The sequence below is a fragment of the Acipenser ruthenus genome, chromosome 11, assembly GCF_902713425.1.
Source record: "Acipenser ruthenus chromosome 11, fAciRut3.2 maternal haplotype, whole genome shotgun sequence".
Classification (NCBI taxonomy): Eukaryota; Metazoa; Chordata; class Actinopteri; order Acipenseriformes; family Acipenseridae; genus Acipenser; species Acipenser ruthenus.
In genome coordinates this window covers 5471796-5492369 of record NC_081199.1, presented here as the reverse complement: position 1 = coordinate 5492369, position 20574 = coordinate 5471796, and the positions used below count along the sequence as shown (strand labels likewise).

At 38.6% G+C, this 20574-nt stretch overlaps 3 protein-coding genes across 6 annotated transcripts; 2 read left to right on the top strand and 1 right to left on the bottom strand.

The window, feature by feature from the left end:
* The first annotated feature begins 2043 nt into the window (after positions 1–2043).
* LOC117426438 (cyclin-dependent kinase 2-associated protein 1-like) lies at positions 2044–4608 on the top strand. Its single transcript, XM_059033070.1, has 4 exons — positions 2044–2224; positions 3141–3241; positions 3516–3642; positions 4005–4608. Exons 1-4 carry the CDS (start codon positions 2158–2160, stop codon positions 4070–4072), a joined length of 363 nt encoding a protein of 120 aa, XP_058889053.1. The 5' UTR covers positions 2044–2157; the 3' UTR covers positions 4073–4608.
* A 226-nt stretch (positions 4609–4834) lies between these two features.
* On the bottom strand, positions 4835–6935 carry LOC117426437 (mitochondrial translation release factor in rescue-like). Its single transcript, XM_034925289.2, has 3 exons — positions 6828–6935; positions 6347–6656; positions 4835–5414 (listed from the first exon to the last, which is right to left on the bottom strand). Exons 2-3 carry the CDS (start codon positions 6623–6625, stop codon positions 5181–5183), a joined length of 513 nt encoding a protein of 170 aa, XP_034781180.2. The 5' UTR covers positions 6626–6656; positions 6828–6935; the 3' UTR covers positions 4835–5180.
* Positions 6936–6996: 61 nt separating this feature from the next.
* On the top strand, positions 6997–20021 carry LOC117426316 (M-phase phosphoprotein 9-like). Of its 4 annotated transcripts, none has more exons than XM_034043773.3 (24): positions 6997–7160; positions 8155–8453; positions 8753–8891; positions 9650–9739; positions 9918–10435; positions 10745–10865; positions 11301–11391; positions 11741–11844; positions 11986–12117; positions 12428–12933; positions 13209–13367; positions 13865–13952; positions 14053–14268; positions 14540–14587; positions 14719–14783; positions 15012–15113; positions 15263–15415; positions 15553–15722; positions 16056–16226; positions 16528–16648; positions 16861–16964; positions 17167–17414; positions 18389–18457; positions 18605–20021. In XM_034043773.3, the coding sequence occupies exons 2-24, from the start codon at positions 8191–8193 to the stop codon at positions 18704–18706; spliced, it is 3780 nt and encodes a 1259-aa protein (XP_033899664.3). In that variant the 5' UTR covers positions 6997–7160; positions 8155–8190; the 3' UTR covers positions 18707–20021. The 4 variants fall into 4 exon arrangements, with proteins under 4 accessions (XP_033899664.3, XP_033899663.3, XP_058889052.1 ...); XM_034043772.3 differs by having other exon boundaries at positions 8152–8453; XM_059033069.1 differs by lacking the exons at positions 17167–17414; positions 18605–20021 and having other exon boundaries at positions 8152–8453.
* Positions 20022–20574: the final 553 nt, after the last annotated feature.

Genomic DNA, 20574 nt, shown 5'->3' with positions numbered 1-20574 from the left:
TAGCAATAGCTGTCACACACCATGCCCTTCCATTGAGACAATATAGGCAATTAATGATACATACAGCAGTCAGTCTAAATCATGACACCCTTGGTAACATTAGTCACTTATACAGAGGCAGTATTAGGATCCTCCTGTTTACATCATTAAATTAGAAGTAATTAATCTATAGCGTCTAATGATCAGGGTGTACAGGTAATATTATTCAACTAGCTGCAGATTCACAGAGAAAAGGGCAGCTGCACCTGGGATCCTCTCCCCAGTTACAGACTGGGGTCACGTTCCCAGCTCATTGCTCATCGATTGCATCTGAAAAGTGTCTGTCTCCTATCTAGCATGTTATATATAGAAACCTGTGTCCTTGATGCTGAAAATGTGAAGTACAGTGGAGCCCTTCACTTGTTAATCAGTGTATAAAAGAAACATTGAGTTATAATTACCAACATGTTCGCAGATATATAGATTCTCAAATCTGAGGAGTTTCTTGTTTTTCGGTAATGCTAAGATAAACTAAATTAATTGAGTGCTAAATCTTATTTTAGCTTCCTAGTATTATCTATAGCTCTCTTCTGTTGAGTATATTTTGGTTCTTGTATTTTGTACTTCAGTGTAATAGGAAGGTGTTGCAAAGTCAAAACATACAGGCCAACGGTGTTAGTGGAAATCAGGCCATGTTACTTAGAGCTCAGGAGCCGATTAGATACCAGGAAGAGAGTTTCATCTTTATTGTCTACAGTGCTGTATATACTGAATTGTACCATTCATATCTTAAACCCAGTGCTCTGTCAGCACTGGGAACCCAACAAACTGACAGAAGAAATTCAAATCTTTACTGACAGCAACTGGGGATAAAAAATAAGAATAAACATGCCCTTACTGGATAACGACAGTAGCTGGTGTAGGACCCCCAACACAGATTTACAGCGGTGACTTTAATTCCAGGGTGTAGACAACACTCACTTTAGAAAGATGACTTAAAAATGTATTCATTTCCTGAACCCATATGTAACTAGCTCTTGACCTAGCACGACATCTCCACTTCCACATCTGACCAGGATAAAGAGGGCATGATCTTATACAGAGATATACCTACTGTTGTATTTTATCATGTATTTAAAATGGGGGGCACGCTACACAGATATAACTAACAACCCACACTCTGCTAACCTCGGTTTAGTTGGGGGAGGGATATATCGGTAGTGAACGACAGGAAGAGGTTAATCCTGCCACAACAGCCCCCGTTCCAACGACTGAACCGACTCAATGGTACCCTGGCCTCGTGGATTTAAATCTTGTGAAACACAAAGGAATAAAAAAAAAGGAAAAAAAATCACATTAAACTGAAAATAGTGGGGAAATGTGTGTTTTGTATACTTGCATGCCGCTGTCACAGTTTAATTGTAACTCGATAGAAAAACTATTTAATCGTAGAATTTGTTTTTTTTTCACGGATATTGTAATACGCCTCGTTCGTTCCACGTCACATATCCCACGACGTAGCTAATTAAATTAAACCCAGTCACTGACTAAACCGGGAAAGGTGGAAATATATGCACAGCCACAGATAAATATTATTTTCTTATTAAATGATACCAAAAATAAAACTGTCTTGTCTGTCATTGGTTTTATAAAAACAAACGTAAAACATAACGTAATAACAATATACAGGCTTGCAAACAACTCCTTAAATATTGAGAAATGTATAATTTTATGTGTAAAATAACTTCTCGTTGCCTGATATTATTCCAGACAATGCCTGTACCAACAGTTTCACAAATGATAGGTAATAAGTGTTTCAAAGTTTATTGACGGTTGGTGTTTTTTTTTTTTTTTTTTATAACTTAACAAAAATAAAGTGATATCAATATAAAAGGTAACACTGTAACCTTTTAAAAGAAAAAAAAACCGAGTTAAATAAAGTAGCTGAAATATGTTGAGTTTGTGTATAGTTTTTTTTTTAAGGATGCCCGTCGTTTTCTGATTAATTTGTTATAATTTATAAATGTACCATCATTACGATGATAGATTGCATTGTGGGTGTCAATATAAAGTGACGGCCATATTTGCCGGTGCTGCTGCTGTAAACAACAAAAAGTGTCTGCGAGAGACAGAGACGCTTCACTGAATTTCAGGACATTTTTATTTCTTTAATTTATAATGTCTCTGGGAATGTCTTACAAACCCAGCCTCCACGCACACATTCCTGGGACCTCCGTGAACCAGGGTAAGCCAGAAATGTGTGTTAACCCGTAACTGTATCATTGTTTTATTGGATATAAAATTCGATGTTACAATGAATACCTGGGGAAAGCCCCATGTCTGTAGTTTTTGTCCAGTTATATATGTAGGGTCAGATCCTGAGAGCTGATTCATATCCGCCATTATTACTAATCATAAAAGCTTTTTTTACGTCTGTAAAGTAAATAAACGAGGATAAGTGAGTCCGGATTAACCGAGTCCGCGGTGCCCGGTACCCGCCTTTGTCCGTGTTGATTGTATTACAACGCTGTTAAAAATGTATCACTTTGGCTTCTTAAATGAGCCCGTTCGGTTTCCTCCATGATTGCCTCCCCAGGGCTGATGATTGATCTGGATCAGGAATGTTCTTTTTTTGCCCGCCGAGGACACCTAGTGTCAGATAGGCGTTATTACATGTCACATCAGTTAAATACGGGAACTGTAGGGCACGTATTTCTGATTCCCTATACATCTGCACAGTATACGTACGTGCATATATCTATTGTCTACCTGTTAATAACAATAATGTACGTGTGTACAAATTGGCATCCCCCCCCCCAGAAAATTCCTATCAGCATTAACGCGAATTCACAAAATGGGCCAGTTATCAAAGTCTGTATTTCAAAATGCAATCGTTTACATGCATGCCTTGATCAATCCTGTGTGCATTGACTGTACTGAGGGGAAAAAAACAACATTCGACCCACACTACAGAATACTATACAAATTAAAACCTATTTTTAGGAGTCTGGGGTCACAAGAGTATACATCTATTTCACACAATGCCTGGCGGAATAGCACAAGAGTGACCTGTAATGAACTGCAATAAACGTTTTGTTGTCACATTTGTAGAAGTAAGCATACTTAAAACTGCATGATTCATCTTGTTTTTTTTTTCACAGTTGGAAATGTGCATTCTCCTTCCACAAGCTTAGCAGCATCCGCAGTGTCTTACAGGCCCCTAGTGAATGACTATGGGCCGCCATCGTTAGGGTTTCCACAGGTAAAGAACCAAAGTGTTATTATAATTATTTCCACTTGCCTTCCACTGAGTCTGCACAGGAACCAGCAAGTGCAATTAAAACAGGACCTGCTGTGCTGACTTACACAGCTGAAACTACAGAACTGTAGCGCTGGGTTTATGTATACACACCAGGATTGACCAAGATCATTACAGTCCTGATTCTGTTTTTATAAATACTATTTTAAACGATCATTCATGATTACAGGCGCGCTTGACTTAATCTAACCTGTTGTTTTTTCATATTGCGTGACAGGGGAGCAGTGGTAATCAAGTGCCTCAAAGCAAATATGCAGAACTTCTATCTATTATTGAAGAACTAGGGAAAGAAATTAGACCAACATACGCTGGAAGCAAAAGTGCCATGGAGAGACTAAAACGAGGTGAAAATCATTTATTTTACTAACTTTAATATTTTGTGACTCTATCCGTAACTTAAAACACTCAAGTGTCAAACGTTACTGTTACTTCTGCATTCATTTTGGCTCGCCTTCCTTTATTTCTCTTGTCTCTTTTGTAAGTGTCTCTGAAGGTGCTCCCAGGCGTGCTCTGTTGGAATATTGTGGTTATTTTAATATTGCCACAGTTGGTTATTAAGAGATTGCAGTCTGTTGACCCTGCTGTTGTTTGTATTTCATGTTCTGGATGTGGTGTAATTTAGTTTCATGTTTTTTCTGTTATAGTCTGTATTGTTCTCATAGAGCGGTGAATAAGCAAATCAAACCTATTTCTCATTCTTTTAAAGGTATCATTCATGCTAGAGGACTGGTACGGGAATGCCTGGCTGAAACCGAGAGGAATGCAAGATCCTAGCTGCTGGATTTAAACATTTCAACTCTGTTTAAAACTGACAAAAACAGCATCATTTTGAAATCCTACCTTCTAACCATTGTCGTTCAGGAAAGCTAAACTATTGTCCTTAAAACAAATTTGACTGCTGGCCTGAGGAATTGACAAAAAAATAAAACAAAGTTAAAGACCAGTATATCAAACTATACTTGACAGGAATTTGCATACCTTAATAATACTTTTTTTTCCATTTGGGAACCTATCATCTTTTTTTGACTGCATAGAAACAGAAACTAATGACTGCATGCTTGGTAGCCAGTGCTCCTAATTCATAAGAAACAAAGAACTGCATGGCTTGAACTGGTTTAGACTGTAGTAGGGGCATTTAATGACAGAGAACTAGTCCGAAGAGTTCAGATTTTTAACACACTTAGGAGGCAGAGTAATGAATAGTGCCAAAAACACCACATACTGGGTTTGGATAAACTATTGTAATAAAGCCATTATTTGCATCTTTGTATGTATTTATTACTCAGTGTAATAAAACTTATTTTCATTAAGTCTGCAGTGTCCATAGTTTTTGTTCATAATCTTCAGTTGTACCCTCCATGATATATACCTGTACACCCCTTATGTATAAATGATACATTTTAATAGGTTTTACAGACAGCTTCTGTTAGATGCATGAATAACTGTTCAAGTACCCAGAATTCAAACTTCACACTCTCAGAAACGTTTTAAACCATTGCTGAATGGCAATGTAACAAACTGGGATACATTTGTACCTTTGGCTGTTTTTGTGCGTTTTCTATTTTAAAAGTAAACTTTTTTGAATTTTCAGACCCAGGCAACAAAAAAAAAACAACATCACACCCTTTTAAAAATCACGTTTTACCACTGCATGGTTATCATACACCAGAAATCCGATCCCATTTATCAATTCAATACGGTCATATACTGTCTCATACTCGTTCTGTCTTCTGCAAACACCCTTTGTAACTGCAGCACACGCTTATATCTTGCAGTTTTTTTTCCCCCTGGGCTGGAGAAAGAAACAAAACTATTTTTGATGTTGTCATTTCATAATTCAAGGCAGCTTGTCTTTGGAGAACACGTTTTTAAAAAAACACTTTCAGGAGTCTGTTTCCTCACTTTGTTTGGAATCTGTCTGAAGATTTTCTTTAAACTGTTTCTTCTTTTCTAAAATGTCTTTTGCCTTCTTCCTCTTGTCTTGCTTCCTCCACTCTGCTTCTTTCTTGTTTTTCACAATGTCACTGTCTTTGCCTTTGTAGAAAACATCAAGCTTCCCCTGCATAATTGTTCTGGCTCTTTTTCTGTTGGTCTCCACTGACCTTGTCTGGTGACACTGCAATTAAAAAGACAACAAACAAGCCTTTGTGAATACAGCACCAGCACTCCGAACACAAGATGTATTCTAATCATACCCCGGCTGCAGTCCACGGCATTTTCACAGACTAGTTCAAGTCACAATGCTACTTTGTAAGGCTGCTGTGGAGAAACTAAATTCATCGCAGAGCACTGAAACTTGGCAGGGGAAATCACCAAATGATCAGGAAACACGGTTCTACCACCATGAAGAACCTTTTGTCTGATCCCTACAGATTTAACTGCACTGACCACTTGAAGAATGATTCCAAATTTCATTCTACATTGTTCTTAAACCACTTTGGAAAATGTATTTATTTTTTTTACTTTTCTGGTAATCCACTGCTGTGCACTAGATGGCGCTGGCTTCTTCTATAAAGACACTGGCTGATCTAGCCTATTTTACTGTACATATCTACGGCAGGTAGTGAGAACAGAGCAGCAATCCTGAACGCACAGTGCTGGTGTCATTGAAATAAGAACCACTGAAAATGTTTGCAATCATAAAGGGTAACTGTACAACAAACAAAAATAAAAACATTTGAATGTATTTACCAGGGATGGAAATAAGACCCCTATTACATAGTAGTTTCACCCATTCAGGTTAACAGAAACATGATTAGCCACACTATAAACAAGCAGCTCAGGTGTGTCTAAAAGGTAGCAAAACCAGGAATGGATCAAACAGCTATGCAAAGGGAGTCTTATTTCCATCCACAACTTTAGATTGTCTTAAAGGGTGCCATCATCCAAAACTGGAAGCACTCCGTCATAAGATATACAGTAGAATACAAAAAAAGTAACTCAGTAATACAGTGTACAATTAATTTACACTAATATCAAAACCTGCAAAATGCATGCTATTATGCACAGGGACAGCGCTCCAGACCCTCTCGGATAAAGGTGTTTTACCTTCACCACGATTCCAGATGGGATGTGCTTCAGCACCACACAGTTGCTGGTTTTGTTGGTTGCCTGTCCTCCGGGTCCATGCCCTCTCACAAACTGCTCCTCGAGTTCCCCCTCATTGATAGAAACGAGATCCGGCGAGTCTTTCTTTCCTGCGCTCTGAGTGTACGGCAGTCTCGTCCTACGGGACAAAAAAAAGAGGCTTCCTGGCAAGCTCAAGTTCCATTTTACTACCGCCCGTGAGCAAGCCAGAAAAAGGTTAGACCAAACCGATGCTGACATCAGAAGAAAACCTCTACTTCGTGTGCTGAATCTGTAAAAAAACAAAACAAAACAAACAGTACATCTTACCTTTACTTGGAATATATAGTGCATTCTAATGCATGTAAACCTTTTGTTTCGTTTTTAAATTGAATGCTTGATATTTTCAACGCGACTTATGAACTGTCACCCTTGATATTTGTATACACACAGTAACACTCACCTCCTTGAACAAGGTTGATTACTTCCTTCTGCCCCTCACCACAGCACACGAAACGTGTAGCCAATGCGACCCCGTGTTGTGCTGTTTTCAATGCGCATGTCCAAAGTTGACAAGCCAATCACATTTAGTACGGTTAGAACGATAAAGCGGTCTAACCGAAGAAGAAGGTCCCTTCAGCCAATCAGCATTTCAGCTTTCGAAATGCGTCAACCAATTAGCGGCTTCAGGGCGTTCTTTTTTTTTTGGTTACCGTTGACGGATGCCAGACTAAAACTGGAAGATACGTTTCTCGCGGGCTTACAGTACAAATACAAATATGGGGCAAGGATGCTGGTAAGTCCAAGCTTAAACATTTTTACCTGTAATAATACAGTCTAAAAGCAAGCTGCATTGAATGCAGTTAGTGCCCGTTTGCTGTTATTCTCTTTATAGCAATGCGGGATTAAATATAACTGGTGGAGACCAGGAAGCCCATTTTTTTGCACAAGCAGGACCTAATTTAATGTTATGATCACATCACTCGAAACCGATCTAACAGTACAGTACTACACTCTCAGCATGACGATGCGTTGCGTACTAACGTTTCTATACACATTGTGTTTTATTTTCAAATCGTTAAACACAGAGAGAAGTGTTAACGGTATTTACCTGTCAAGTGTGAAGGTTGACAAATATCTAATTGAAAAAACACGGTATTTGACTTTCAGCTTTGGTGTATATTGAATAACGTGCGGTCATGCTCGTGGAAGTACATATATCTTTTTTTTCACAATGATGTTTGATAACATCTGTCTTTTAGAAGCGCAGAATTATACAGCCAGGGTTGCTGTAGCCCCCGATGAAGATGCCTTGTATGCTAGGTGCATATTGTACAGCACAATTCAAGTTGTAACATTACATTCATACACATTATTATTAAGTTGCTGTACATTTTGAGGGAAGTGACACCGTAGCGCCACTATCAGCTTGCTAGCTAGAGAATGTTATTGTTGACAGAATTATATGGACACCATAACCGTTATATCATGGGACGGTCAGTGGCGTATTCCCTCTACAGCAAGATTGAAGGATGGGGTTTGGTGGAAGGACATTGTGTGCCTGAAGGGGGGTCATAATTATAGACCGAAACAAACACAACGTTCATGTCATGCAATAATATTAAACGCAACTCTTATTTTAAATGCCTCACGACTTTATGAATTACAGTTACAACCTTAAATCTGTTGAAATGTGTATATAAATGTGTGTGTGTGTGTATGTGTATATATATATATATATATATATATATATATATATATATATATATTTTTTTTTTTTTATTAAGTAGGTGTCAGATAGTCACTAATAACGAGGGAACCTAAGGATGTCCACAGATGACAGTATATCTGAAGATGTGTCCTATTCTGCTGGTGTGAGCCATGAAAATGTTGAGAGCAATGGCACAAAAGAGAGCGAGTCCTCAATCATATCATCAGAGGACAGCCCACCAATCCAGCCAGGAGCAGACATGGAGGACTCAACTGCAAAGCCTGTCAGAACAGTGAAAGGATTCTTCCAGTCTTCCCCAGAACTGATGAACAGCACTGGCCCTGAAACTGCAGTACAGCACAGCTCAAACAATAGCAGGTAGTGTGTGGATACAGAGCAGGGGGCATGTGTTTAGAGTAGTCTGTCATTTAAGGTGGGCTTGCTATGTAGAATAGCATTGGAATCCCTTATGAAAAATGCACGATTATGTGCATTATTTATTTGCACGACCTTTGTTTAAAGTAGTATTTGAGAATATAGTGTAAATGGTTTTGTATGTAAAAGTGTGATGACATTGTTGAATGTGTGTTCCTAATGGCCTTTTCCATCTAATTAGTATTATATTTTTTAATAAAAAGTAAGTATTTTTAGACCTTCTTTGTTTTTATGTGTTCCAGAGTAAATACAGATGAAACACTCGGCTCAGGGAGAAAGCTACCTTCCATAAACCCCAGTCCTATTGAAAGCTTAACGGCTCTAGTTAAAGACATCCAGATAAGTGGAGAATCTGACCCAGAGATTTGGAAGAACTGTGAGGTAAGGAGGACAGTCATGCAATATTAGACTATTTATTGGGATCCAGAAACCGGATGGAATACATCACTCCTGTTATGATTTATACACAGTCCAAAACTAACCAATGTACCTGTCTCTGTAAGGCCACCTGGGGATCTCAGCAGTTTACTGACGATATCACAGTAAGAGAAAATATGTCATGTTACTTGTTTCAGACTGAATATGTCGTTTTTGCTTACAGTACCACAACCAGCTTAACACTGGGTTGTTCCTTTGCAGTAGGTGCATTTTACTGAACTAGTGAACTCCAACTGATCTTACATGTATACAAGCATTACAGTCCCTCGTTTTCTACAATAGTGTAGGGGCTGCATCCTTTCCATTTCCATAGCCTTGTATCGTAAGCTCAGCACTGCGTTCACATTTTGGATCTTATCAGCGAGGCACTGCTGTGATCACGGAACCCCATCCGTCAATTACATTCTGCCTCGTGGCACTCCTCTCCTTTCTGCATATATCCCTGGCAACATTTGCACAGACCAGGGCACAGCTGCTCCACACTGAAAAGCCCCATAAGGGCAAAAAACACGTGTCCCTTGTTATTTTGAACCTAAATGACTCCAGTGTAGAAGCCAAGCCATAGTGCAACACTTTAGCATTTCAAGGGGTTTCAGTACAGGTTTGGGTGGATTCTAACAACTATTATTGTCCCTGATAAAGTTATAGCTTGTTGTAAATGGAATATTTTACATTCATAATAATGTCCTTATTCTAAACAGGCCAGGTGGCTCCAGCTGTTTCAACTAGTGGAGAAGCAGTACCAAGATCAGATTCTTTCCCAACATGAACAATACCAGTGCCAGATTCAAGTAAGCCCATGCATTACCTATTTTTAAAAAATAGCATCTTAAAACCATGTTATAGGTGTTTCAAGTAATCTCACCTTAGTATTTCTCATGTAGATACTATTAGGCTGTGGATCTGTGTATTGGTGACAATTTGAGCTTTGTTTTAAATATAATTTATTTATGTTTTTCTCTAATTCAGCTCATACAGGACGAAATCAAAGCTTTAGTCCAGATAAAGAAAAAACAGAACCCCCTGCACAATACTGAAGCATTTGCTGTGGTTCCTGATAACTCAGTTTTATTAGGAATACTTAACGGATGTCATTCAAAACCCTTTTTGCTGCACAAACAGACTTCAGTACATCCCAATCCTGGTGAAATAGGAAGACAGCAAAATTCCTCGGACACTAATCCAGAGGACTCTGCTTTTGCTGTTTTACTGAGCAGTGGGTTTGGGACGCTTTCTGCCTCGGAACATAGTTTAAAGAAGCACGTGGACTCCAGTAATGACAAGAACGCCTTGAAGGGAAAGCATGCAGGACACGCTGTCTGTCCCTCAGAAAACCTGTCATGTCCATTTAAGTCAGACGGGGTTTCTAAAGGAAATAACTCTCAGCCTGAATTACGGACTGCTCAGGAAAAAAGATGTAACGTTTCTCCTGCAGGCCGTAAGCAAACCAATCCAAACCTGTCAGTTGATCAAAGAAAAATGAACGGGTAGGTACTGGATATTTTACAAATGTCATGCAACCGCTAATAAATAATTCTGAAATGTGGAAAGATCTGATTAGGTATAGAATACATTAGACTTGTATAGCTCCCTCTTAAGCTGATGCACAGTAAGGTAATCGCAGAAATGTATGGGTTGAGAAAAATAGCGTGTTTTCATATCCCCTTAGTTTTGTTGTCATATGCAGACCTCCCCATCTACACCATTAACTTTCCTGACTCTAAAAACTAAGGCAATATCACCCCCGGATTGGGGTTGCATGTTCATAGTTTTTAACACAGTTGTGTGTATTCCAGTCAGCTATTGACATCATGGGCACAGAAACAAAGGCATAAGCAGCGTAAGAGCAGAGCTGTACTGAACATGCGCCAGGAAGAGCAGGCAGAAAGGAACAGGAGTCTAGACCATCACGAGGATGTAAGTGCTCAATGAGGTTCATAGATTTGTAATGAATGACAATCCCTGGTGCAGGGCTGGCTGTAATGATGGGTCTTTCAGGGTTTGGGGATGAACGTCAGCTAAAATATTCTAGGGATACAAAATATTTTGACAGTAAGGATTCTACCGAAAAAACCTCTCCGTCAACCAAATTCAGCTGTGAACATTGTCTGGACAAAATTAATTAAAGGAATAATATGTCTTGATGTTTATTGTTGGTGAATAGGAAATCATTTTCACCACTTTATGTATCGGCTGTGTGTCTTTTGTCCGGACAATATACTTCTGACAGTCTTGTTTGTGCCCCAAACTTCATACTGGTCTAGCTTTGCATGCATTATAGAAATAAAGCGAATGTTTTGTTGGTTTGCAAGGAAAGCACACACTTTGATTGAATTTTTTGGTTTATTTCAGATTCGTTCTAGCTCTGCTGTAGAGCCGTCTCATTCCTTCTTCCTAGGAAAACGAAATGATAGCCCAGACTCCCTTGTGTCTGACGCTTCAGGTAAAGAAACGTCGGCGCTATGGTGTTCTTTCCCGCATGTTTTTACAACTGTTTAACCCTCTGATTAGTACATATTCCTCTATCCCTCAACATATCTCAGTAGACTCTAAGTTGCACTCTGCAGCGTCACCCAGTCAGATTTGGTTTGGAGGTGTTCTGGACCTGGATAACCCTATTGCTACATCATAATGACACGTGTATCTTGGTGCATTAACAGGATATTTTAGAATGTTTTTTACATTAGCACATAATGTTTATTGTTAAGGTTTGACATTTGACTCGCTTATAGTTGCTCATCCTAATTTGTGGCAATGGCTGAATTTTCTTTTTTACTATGAATTCTATGTAGGTCTTACATACTGGAAACTGGATGAAAGTGAACTGTACCGCTCCTTGCCAGAGAACTTGGAAAATGGGTCTTATTTTTACTTGCAAGATGAGTCTATCAATCTGGTACGCATATGCTGTTTATATGGAACTACAGTACATGTTAACTTAAGACGTGACCATTATATTAACTTGTAAATCCAATATGAAGTGATATTTCAAATCAGTCGTGACCCTGACTTCCCAAATCATCTGTTTAACCTTTAGCCTCACACAGAGGAGCCAAGGCTGCCTGCTTCTCTTAAAGAAATCTATCATATGAAGCAAAAGGGAGACGCAAACATTCATGACAGGGATTCATATTCTTCTCAGTTTAACCCAAGTCAGTCTGCTCCACAGGTAAGGTACATTTGTAAAAAAACATTTCAACAGATTCTTAATGATTGTATTGTGCAGTAGTTCTGTAACAACATGGGAATCCCAGATTAGTGTGTATAATTTAATAGGCACCTGAAAGTAAGTCGGTACCTTTTGCTCAGAATATAATTGGTGTCAAAATGCATTTGTTAGTTGCAGTGATTGCATTATTCTGAGAAGCATGTAAGCTACACAGAAGCATTGGGGATAAGGGACGGACATGACACTTTTAATGTTTTGCTTAAATGTAAAATCAGATTCTGTTTTAATCTTCTCCTTGTTTTCCTCTTAGGTTTTGACCCTTGATCCAACACTTCACATGAAGCCAGCTGACAGGGATTCATTGTTTTCCTCACCTTCCCATTTCAATACTGCCTCATTCCTTGAAGAAGCCAAGCCTTCAGCAGCTCCCGGGGATGCAGTTAGTCCAGACTCCATGGCAGATGCGCCTTCTCAAAGCCATTCCGACACCGATTCCATTTCAAACGCCAGTAGTTTGTCAGCAGCACAGATAAATGGGACGCACAGACGTTCTTTACAAAAAAGTGCTTTACCAAGCAAGAGCAGGAGTCTGTGTTCTACCTCTCCGAAAGTCGTTTGTACAAATGGACAGCATCCAGCTTTCCGTAACGGCATTCAGAACGATAGCTTGTCCAACACGGATGATGAAGGGAGCTGCTCAACCCTCACCCCACCGTCTAGAATGGAGAGCAGCGTGTCTCTGCATGCCAGTGGAGCCAGGGGTTCAGACAGAACCATATCCCTGTCCTCCTTGGAGGACCCTGTTGTTTCGTCGCTGTACGTTTTGCCCTGTTGTGTTTTTCAAATAAACCTGAAGTTCGGTTCAGTTTTTAGTAAGAGTTGGAAGATTGCGTTCATGTTTTTAGAAATGCATCATTGCATTGAGTCATTTTATTGAGCTTAAATGAAAGGAAAACATTGGCATTAAGACATTTGAAAAGATAACTTGCTTCTATAATATGTCGTATATTGTTATTTGGTGTTTCAAGCAGGTTTTTAATTGCATAAGTAAAAACTTTTTTTACGTTTTTTTTTTTTGTTTTTTTTTTCAGGGTGAGACAGAACCTGAGAGAAAAGCATTCTCGTCACATCGCAGATCTTCGTGCCTACTATGAATCCGAGATTACTAGCTTGAAACAACAGCTTGAGACTGTAATAAGGCCTCCCAATTCAGTTGACATAGAGAGAACGAATCAAAATCTCCAAGAAAGGTAATCTGTTATAACAAAAAAAACCAAAAACTATTTGTAGTTATTTAGATTAGTATGTTCTATTAATAAGAGATCGGAATTGGAATAATAAATATTGCATTTTTAGTTATTAAAAGCATACTTAATATTCTCTGAATGTAATAAAACCTTCCGTGCATTTTGTATGGTTATTGTTTCTGCTTAGGTTTGGCATGCATACTAACTATTCCTGAAAATGTTTTCACTAAAGCCTAAAAGTGAAGCATTGTGCACTACAGCCTGTACAACTTGCTGGGTCTTTTTGGAAGCATTTTTTTTGCTGGAATAGTTAGCCAGGCAAATGATGATCAAAGCAGACACAACAATAGAGAAATCATACAGAACACACATACTGTAAAAAGGAAAGAAGTTAACTATGCAGATCGGCTCTAGAACACACCCCAATACTTCACTGCATGACTATATTGTCACACTAGTGATCTGTAGATTTTCTAATAATGTTAATTTCTTAATGGCAGGTGTGACCATCTAGAAAGAGCACTAACTGAGGCAAGCAGTCGAATAAGAGACCTGGAAAATAAGAACCGGTTGTTGGAAAAACAGCTGGTAAGTTGCTGCCTGGGTCTTGACATCTTACTTCTGTGGCTGGTCCAGCAAAGATGCATTAAAGGAAGTCCCATTGGTGTTTTTTTTTTTTTTTCCCCAGGTGGATTGGCCTGATCGCTATGAAACAGCCAGCGCAGCTGCTCAAGTTCTACAGCAGCGCCTTGATGAAATGAAGAACAGTAACAAAGACAAGGACAATGCTGTGCACAAGCTGAAAACCAGACTGAGAAACCTGGAAGAGGCATTTCAGAATGCGTACAAGGTCTCGGACGATAAAGAGGCCAGAATGAGAAAGGAGCACAAGATGTTACAGGATGTAAGTTGTTAAGGGATCACGGCGACTGAATCTGCCCGGAAAACTAACTGGATCTTGGTTAGAAATAAGGTGGAGGACAAAGTTTTAAAAGTTTTGTCATATACACCACTTAAGACAAGAACAGGGTTGACAACAGTACATCCTGTTAATATATGCTTATGAAGCAGCATGTTTACTTCTCCTGAGATTTTTGCTCTTGTTTTCTCCTAGAATACTGTAGCTGCAACACCCAATGCCACAGGGGTCTTTTATTTATTTATTTGTGTTTCAGCTTCTAGTGGAATATGAATCTCTGGGAAAGGAGCATGAAAGGGTTAAGGTAAAAAAAATATTCTTAAAAATATATATTGACCTGTTTAAAGAATGCAAGCCATTTCCACCCTTTGTCAATTATAGATTTCGATAATTCTGAATTTGTTTTGCTATTTTTTTTTTTTTGCTTTTTATTAGGATACATTGGTATCAACTGAAAACAAGCTTTTTGACGCAAACACACAGATATCTGAACTAAAGAGGTAAAATATCAATTTATTTTTGAGCTATGAAAATGTGTTTTATAGCCTTTTTTTCTACTTATGTTTGTAGTGAGGGTACGGTTCAGATGCCACTTGCTGTGCAGTGTTGGTTATTGTAAAATGCTGTAATATTAGATATTAATGTTTTATTCCGTGATCATTCAAGATTGAGATCCAGTATCGAGTTACATTTATTTCACATGTTAAATTTGTATGATTTTGTTTCAGAATTATTTCAAAGCTTGAAGCTCAGATAAAACAGCTTGAACATGAAAACATTACGAAACACCGTCACACGACTCCGAGTCATTCACAAGCATCGGGAGTTGGGTATGTGTAGGTGTTTCTGTTTATTTTATTACAGCTTTGGCTTCAAATGAATTGTTTTGTATGTATTTGTGAGAGATTGTACATGCCATTGTTTGTTCATTTCAATAGTTGTATGGTTTGTATTAGTTTTTTCCTTTCTTTTTCCCCAGCCTGTTGCTCCACCACCCCGACGTGTATCGCTCTCCCAGTAAAGCCCCTGTTGACCTCGATGCTAATAGAAGAAAGTGGCTGACTCCTGGAGCCAACTATTCCATTTTCACAGGACAGCCTCTGGAGAATGATTTATATGAGAACAGCAGCAGGTACGGTAACCCAGAAAATCAAACGCGGACAAAATACACGATAGAAAAAATAAAAGCTAATAGTCATCAATCCCACGACCTGAGTGACGGAGTAAATCGCACTGCTCCAAACTTCACAGAACTGTTTTTACTCGCAGGTGTTATTCTCCTCCTGAAAAAGACGCAACTCAGAGGGAAACTACTGCAGCAAAAGAGGAGCTCAAAAGAGACCCCTCCCTCACTCCCATAATGAAGGCCCTGATTGAGCTGGATGGGACAAAAGCTACTGAGGGAAGGGCACTGAGGAAACCAGGTGCCAGCGACTCACGTATGGAGTGCAGTATTCATTTATTTGTATATCGGGAATAGTTTTCACTTGAGTGTGTATATTTATTGAAAGAGAGGGGGAAAAAAACAATTAGTAAGATGACTTAAGAATACTTCACATTAAATGTCCTCAAGTCATTGCACTTTGGAGCAAAAGGTTTTAAAATATGAATAATGTTTGATGCTAGATAGATATGCGAAAACAGTGAGAGAGTGCATTTCATATTTATGAAAGTGAATGTTTTCAGGTAACACTCCAAAATAGCATATAATATTTAAGTTTCTTTTAATATTTCCAAAATTCAAGTAAAGGAAGAGATACATTTTTTTATAGGATTTGGAAGTTGTAAACCAAGTGTAAGCTTTGCTGAGACTTGCAGCAGGAATCAGCTTTCAGAGAAGAGCAGCAGTCCAGTGCAGACCCAGAGAAACAGCTCCCCTGTGGGAAACAGATCTTCATCTCTGCCTCCTCAGAACAGGAAAGCCAGCCCTGTTTCAACACCCAGTAGGTTTTCACAATCCTCAAATTATTAGAAAAAGGTTTCCTGTTGGGAGATAGGTGGCGTAGTGAGGAAAGGCATCATGTGCCTTTCACACTGAGCGTTAAGATTGCATGTCCTTGTAAAAATGTGACATGATATGGCCAATATTTCAACCATGCTTTCAGAGTCACTTCTATTATTTTTTTTACAAACATACAGCTATTGTAATTGCAGGATTCAATTTTCTGCAAATCTTTAATTACAGTTGTGTGAAGCATATTTGTTACTTTTAATTGTTGAAAATTTTAAATTTGTGTGTTTCAGCTAAAAGAGATACAATGATAACCCCAATTTCAGCAAAGTCAAGCCCAAAACGATGCCCAAGAGAGAATTTTTCACCTGGAATGAGCCACCTGCTTGGCAAGGATCAGAACTCCCCGACTAGGTAAATGTGCTCAGTGCACTTTGACAGATGAAAGTTGTCGTCCACTAAGATGTAACACCATTCATATACACTACTGTATACTATTATTTTAAAGACTATTCCCTTGCCTTAAAAATATAAATACCAGATTATTGTCTTCAATCAAAATGAAAGGGAACGTGTGTTGCTTTAAATATCGCCATTCCATAAACTTTTATTTTGAAACTCGTCAGGTTTGGTGTGAGATTGGATGAGAATGATGTTGCCTCAGCTTCGCCCTCACATAGCCCTAGCCCAAGAAAGAGACTTCAGTTCACCTCCTTGGACGAGCCAGAAGGTAAATATATGCAAACTGCTCTTTGAACACACAGTTATATTTAAACATTTTTATATGAGTGAAGCTTGAAATAATTGACCAGTGTTGTTCATTGGATTGGAGCAAAACCACAGTGAGTCTTGCATAATGTAATATATGTTATCAACATCATCATGACCCATCATTAGAAAGCTGTTGTCAAGTTGGTCAATATTTTTTATAGTAAGTTATCATTCAAGCAACGCTGGACTGAGACTTGATAGCCGCACGGAGTCTGCACTGAAAGCAGTGAAGCAGGGAGCCGTGACGAGTCGATCAGCCTGGGAAGACAAGACCCCAGCCATCCACGCAGAGAGCCACACACCGGGGCTACTGACGCCCTATGAGACAGAGCTGACCTACAAAGCAAGGATGGAGGCGCTGGCAGAAACGGAGAGGATTTTTGATGAGCTCACACAAGAAAAGCAACAGGTAGAACAAGAATTAAAAGAATTGTTAAAAAAACCAACAAGTCTGGATGACTGTCATCAGTGGCTATTCAGTCAAACACCACTGCATTGGCAAAGGTTTTAAACAGGTTGTGTTAACATCATTTTTTTTATTTAAAACTGATGGATTCCACCCGTCTGGACAGTAGATTGTCGCCATAGAAACCACCCCTAGTTGACGTGTGTGCAACAATTGTTTAATTAAGCAGTGTGGCACGACAGGGTGTGCCTTCAACAGCCCAAGAAGTGGCTATTTGACAAACTCACTGGAGTGCCGTTTTGCAACTAAACAATGGCTTTGAGGTAAGTTGAAATTAAAAACAAGTAACCAGAAAGGGTCAAAGAGCACTGTAGCGACGTCCTGAGATACTGCCACGTCTATGACGTCACGTAGCCCATTGAAATGAATAGGAGGTCGGTCCTTGCCGTTGTATAATATGCATTACAGTATATCACCAATAGAATTGGTTTGGTTGTCTCAGCTGAGCCCTCCTGATCATAAAGCTAACACACAATTTGGCACTTTTTCAAAAAGACTAGTGATGATGAATGAACATGGAATGGATTGATCTCTCACCCCAAGAGCATGGTCCCTCCAGGGCAGGCTTTAGGTGTGGAAGCTCACATTGTCACTGTTGTGCGATTCCCTGTCTACTCTGGATAAATAGAGAAGACTTCTGTTCCCAGTCAAGCAACTTTTAAAAAGAACTGAATGCAGAAGAGATTTTCAGCAGAATAAGCTTTTCAATACCTAATATTGTATCATTGTGCATGGAGGTACAGCTATAATTTTACACTCTTATACCCCTTAACTTATTTTCAGAAATGATGTTTTCTTTGAACAAGCTTGCAGAATTTTCTGCAAAATCAGTACATTTTATTCTCTTACGTCGGTAGCTTTGTTCTTGGTGTCTGCTGAGTCTTCTGAAATTTTCACCTCATTTTTCATCCAAACAGATTGAGGCTGCGTTAAGTCGTTTACCAGGTGTTGGAGGAAGAGTGACCTTGCAAGCAAAATTAGATGAAGTATGAATTATTTCTGTTTTTATGTAGTTCTGTAACAAAGAGAACACTCTTTCCATTCAAATTATAATATAAATGTGCTGGTGGATCTGAAACTGGACTTTAGGATGCAAATTGAGTTTTAACAACGGGTTGCTTTGTTTATTTCAGGAAGCCCTGGAAGATCGCTTGGAGAAAATCAACCGGGACCTGGGGTCTCTCCGTATGACTTTAAAGAGGTTTCATGTTTTACGGACCTCTGCAAATATATAGCAATCTTCATCTGCCATGAGTTCATTTAGTAATTGCACTAGCATACAGTTAGGGTTCTTTGTTTTCAGTTTATTTTTAAAGCAGACTGGACTTCTTTGAAACATTATGAAACCTGTTAATTGTGCAACTGGATTCGCCACTTTATACAATAATGGATGAAGATACAAAGGAAAACTGTAGGACGGACGATGAGTTGGAAGGAAAACATGTAAAATCCTTTGTCTTGAACCTTCGAATTTAAGCTTTGCATTTTCTTACTCGATTAAACATAAAAAGTATACAAGCAACACTGGAGAATTCACGTGTAAAGTAATGGCACCTGTGTGACCAATTTGACCACCTTTTAAAAAGAACCCCCTTCGTGCAAAGCCACTGTAACCTGCTGCACAATGAACATGTTTAATGTTTCTATAAAGTGATGTATTACATTGGGAGTCCCTCAAAAATAAACACAGGGAACAAAGAACCGACACATACAGTTTATTCTCTGTGCCCTTAAAATCATTCCCATTGTATATTAACATTGTTGTATACGTGCACAGAATTTTTTATACTTTTGTGACTAGGATATATTTTATATGTGTTTTATTACAGAATACAGAAATCACAAACTTTTTATGGAATATTTTTAGTATTGGTCAAATTTATATAATCTTTACTTTTTTAGGACACTTTTAAAGAATAGTATATACAGTATGTAGTAATATGTGCTTTACACACCATGTTAAGGTAACTTATGATGCCATTTTATATTTGCTCATCAATGAAAAAAATATGCTCTATATATATATATATGTATATAAATTCCAGAATTGGAGTCCTGTTACTTGTAGATATATTAAGAAATAGGTACGTGCAAAATGTTCTACCAGTAATAAAATGTACCTCAAATGCCATTTGATTCAGTTTATTTCAAGATGTTTTTGGGTGGGATTTTTTTTTTTTTTTTTTTTGTTATTCTCGTTTCATTCACATGGTATTATGTAGACTGTAATTCCATCATTGTAATACATGATGCTCTGTTTAAGAGAAGCATGTTGTGAAAATGAGCCAGTTCAGAATTCCTGCCATTTGGATGCGTGTGTCACAATCATCCAGCTCTCATTGTTTACATGGACCTTTCTTGTGCAACTTTCGACAGTTCCTGTCAGATGCAAATAAGAACTCATCATCTGAGTGAAGTTGTTATGCATGCAATAAAATCACATTTGTGTCGCATTTGCACTGAAGTCCACCTTAATGTTTCACTCATATGTATAGCTATATAATGCCTCTTTTCCACATTAAATTGGTTTACTGGATATAAAATGATGTGTGTGGTTGTTTCTGATGTCTCAGCCGTCCTCCTCCCTTATCAGTCTGCCGTTGATCCGTAGCTCGGAGATGCATGTTGCTGTTGCTTCATGCTTTTCCTGTTGCAGTTGCAGCCGGTGATGCAAGTGCTAAGACTAGTCAATCAGCAAGCAACCATCACTCCCCTTTCTGATACATCTTTGTTTCTACCTATTTTCAGGGCAAGTAAATAACACATCTGTTCTGGGATTGAAATACTGTTGAGCTGAAGTCCATTTTTAACCTGTGTGTGTGGTTTTTATCTGTCAAAAGCAAAGTGCAACAGTAAATGCTTGAATACATTATTGTACACTGCATACATGATGACCTAGAAAAATGTAATAGTCAGCAAAAACATGGAAATCTCTGAAGTTGAATCAACTGTTAAACTAGTCCAGCACTGTCCTATAGAACACAGCACTGCAGCGATTCTCTCTGTCTTTATCAGTGTTATGAGGACCCCCTTGGTTAGATCCCTAATGTATGCTGTAGGCCATGGGCGTCTGCAGATAGGAATCTGAATTTACAAAAAAAAA